Source organism: Rhodotorula toruloides, assembly GCF_000320785.1.
Source record: "Rhodotorula toruloides NP11 unplaced genomic scaffold Scaffold81, whole genome shotgun sequence".
NCBI lineage: Eukaryota > Fungi > Basidiomycota > Microbotryomycetes > Sporidiobolales > Sporidiobolaceae > Rhodotorula > Rhodotorula toruloides.
In genome coordinates, this window is record NW_015623041.1 from 1 (window position 1) to 1,339 (window position 1,339).

Here is a 1,339-nt window from a genome sequence, read left to right on the forward strand (position 1 = left end):
CTTCCTTCACCACTCTGCCGCCGATGCAGCCGCACGTCTCGCGTCTTCCCGTCGCAGTTCCTCCTTAGCCGCCAAGTAACCCTCTCGCCGTCCCTGCTCCCTGACCGCCGCCCAGAAGCGACTGCCTGCGATCCGAACGTCCTCTCGGTCCGCCAGCTCGACGACTTCAATGAGCTCCTCCGGCTCGAGGGAGACGTGCACAGAACGTCTGGCGAACGGACCCGCCAAGAAGAGGAATCGGAGCGTGAGGATCTTTTGCGGCCCCTGAAGGATGTCAACTAGGTGCTGCGCCGTAAAGGACTCATTCGCCTCCAGTCCGAGGTAGGCAAGGTATGGTAGCTCGCGAGCGAGGAGGGGCAAGATGGTCGAGCAGTCAAAGCTGCCGTACAGGGACAATTCCTTGACTTGTCGAAGGTTCGGCAGAACTGCACTGAGGTCTTCAAGCAGCGGGGAATACCGCTGGAGACTCAGCTCGGCGACGCTGCATGGCAGACGATGAAGGCGAGGAGATATCGGAGCGTCACTGCCCCGACCTCCCTCGAGTTGGAGTACCGAGGGAGTGAAGGCGTTCGCCAACACATCAGCTTTAGAAGTTTCGACTGCTCCACCTCCAAGCTTAAGCTGGCGGAAGGTCGAAGGCATCGAGATCGGTTCGGCTCCTCGCGGCGACCAACCGATGCGCCAAATCTTGCTTCGCTGGATGGACAAATCCAGCCGATACAGTCGACCGTAGTGTTTGAGAGTGCGGTAGTGTTCTGGCGAGAAAGGCGACCTCCAGCCCTTCAGGGTGCTGCAGATCTTGAGCCAAAAGAGCTCGGGCAGCGTCGAAGGCGACGTCGGGGACAACAACCTCTTTGAGAGCTCGTATGCACCCGAGACCTCCAGAATGCCTAGTTTGCGAAGGTGCCGGATCGCTGCGCGGACTGTCGGCGCAAAGGCTTTGGAAGAGAAGGCGGTTTCGGGGAGACGGAGTGTGAGGTAGTTGACATGCGATGCTGCGCCAGGGCTGGCCGCGAGAGCCTCGAACAGCTTCGTGGCTGCCGGCTCGGTTTCGGCAGAGACACTCCTGAAAGTCCGTTCGCGCGCTGAGGGAAGGAACGCCTTCGAGATGCCGCCGAGGTATTGCTGCGGCCTGTCGTCAATGACGAGCTGGCAGATGTAGTCGAACAGTTTGGGCGGAAGGCTCGTCAGGTAGTCCTTGGGCATCGTGTGCTGCGAGAATCGAGCGAGACGAGGTCAGGACCGATGAGAACTGGGAGGGCGACAACGCGTGCGCACCCGCTTGGCGGGTCCGGCGAGCAGAAGAAGAGCAATCCGAGACGTGATCTGAAGCAGCAGC

The 1,339-nt window shown here is 60.5% G+C and overlaps 1 protein-coding gene across 1 annotated transcript; it reads right to left on the bottom strand.

Moving 5' to 3' along the window:
• Nucleotides 1-6: 6 nt before the first annotated feature.
• On the bottom strand, nt 7-1,206 carry RHTO_07927 (uncharacterized protein; the record flags this gene model as incomplete). The annotated part of the gene is made up of 1 exon (XM_016421582.1): nt 7-1,206. One exon carries the CDS (start codon nt 1,204-1,206, stop codon nt 7-9), a length of 1,200 nt encoding a protein of 399 aa, XP_016269178.1.
• Nucleotides 1,207-1,339: the final 133 nt, after the last annotated feature.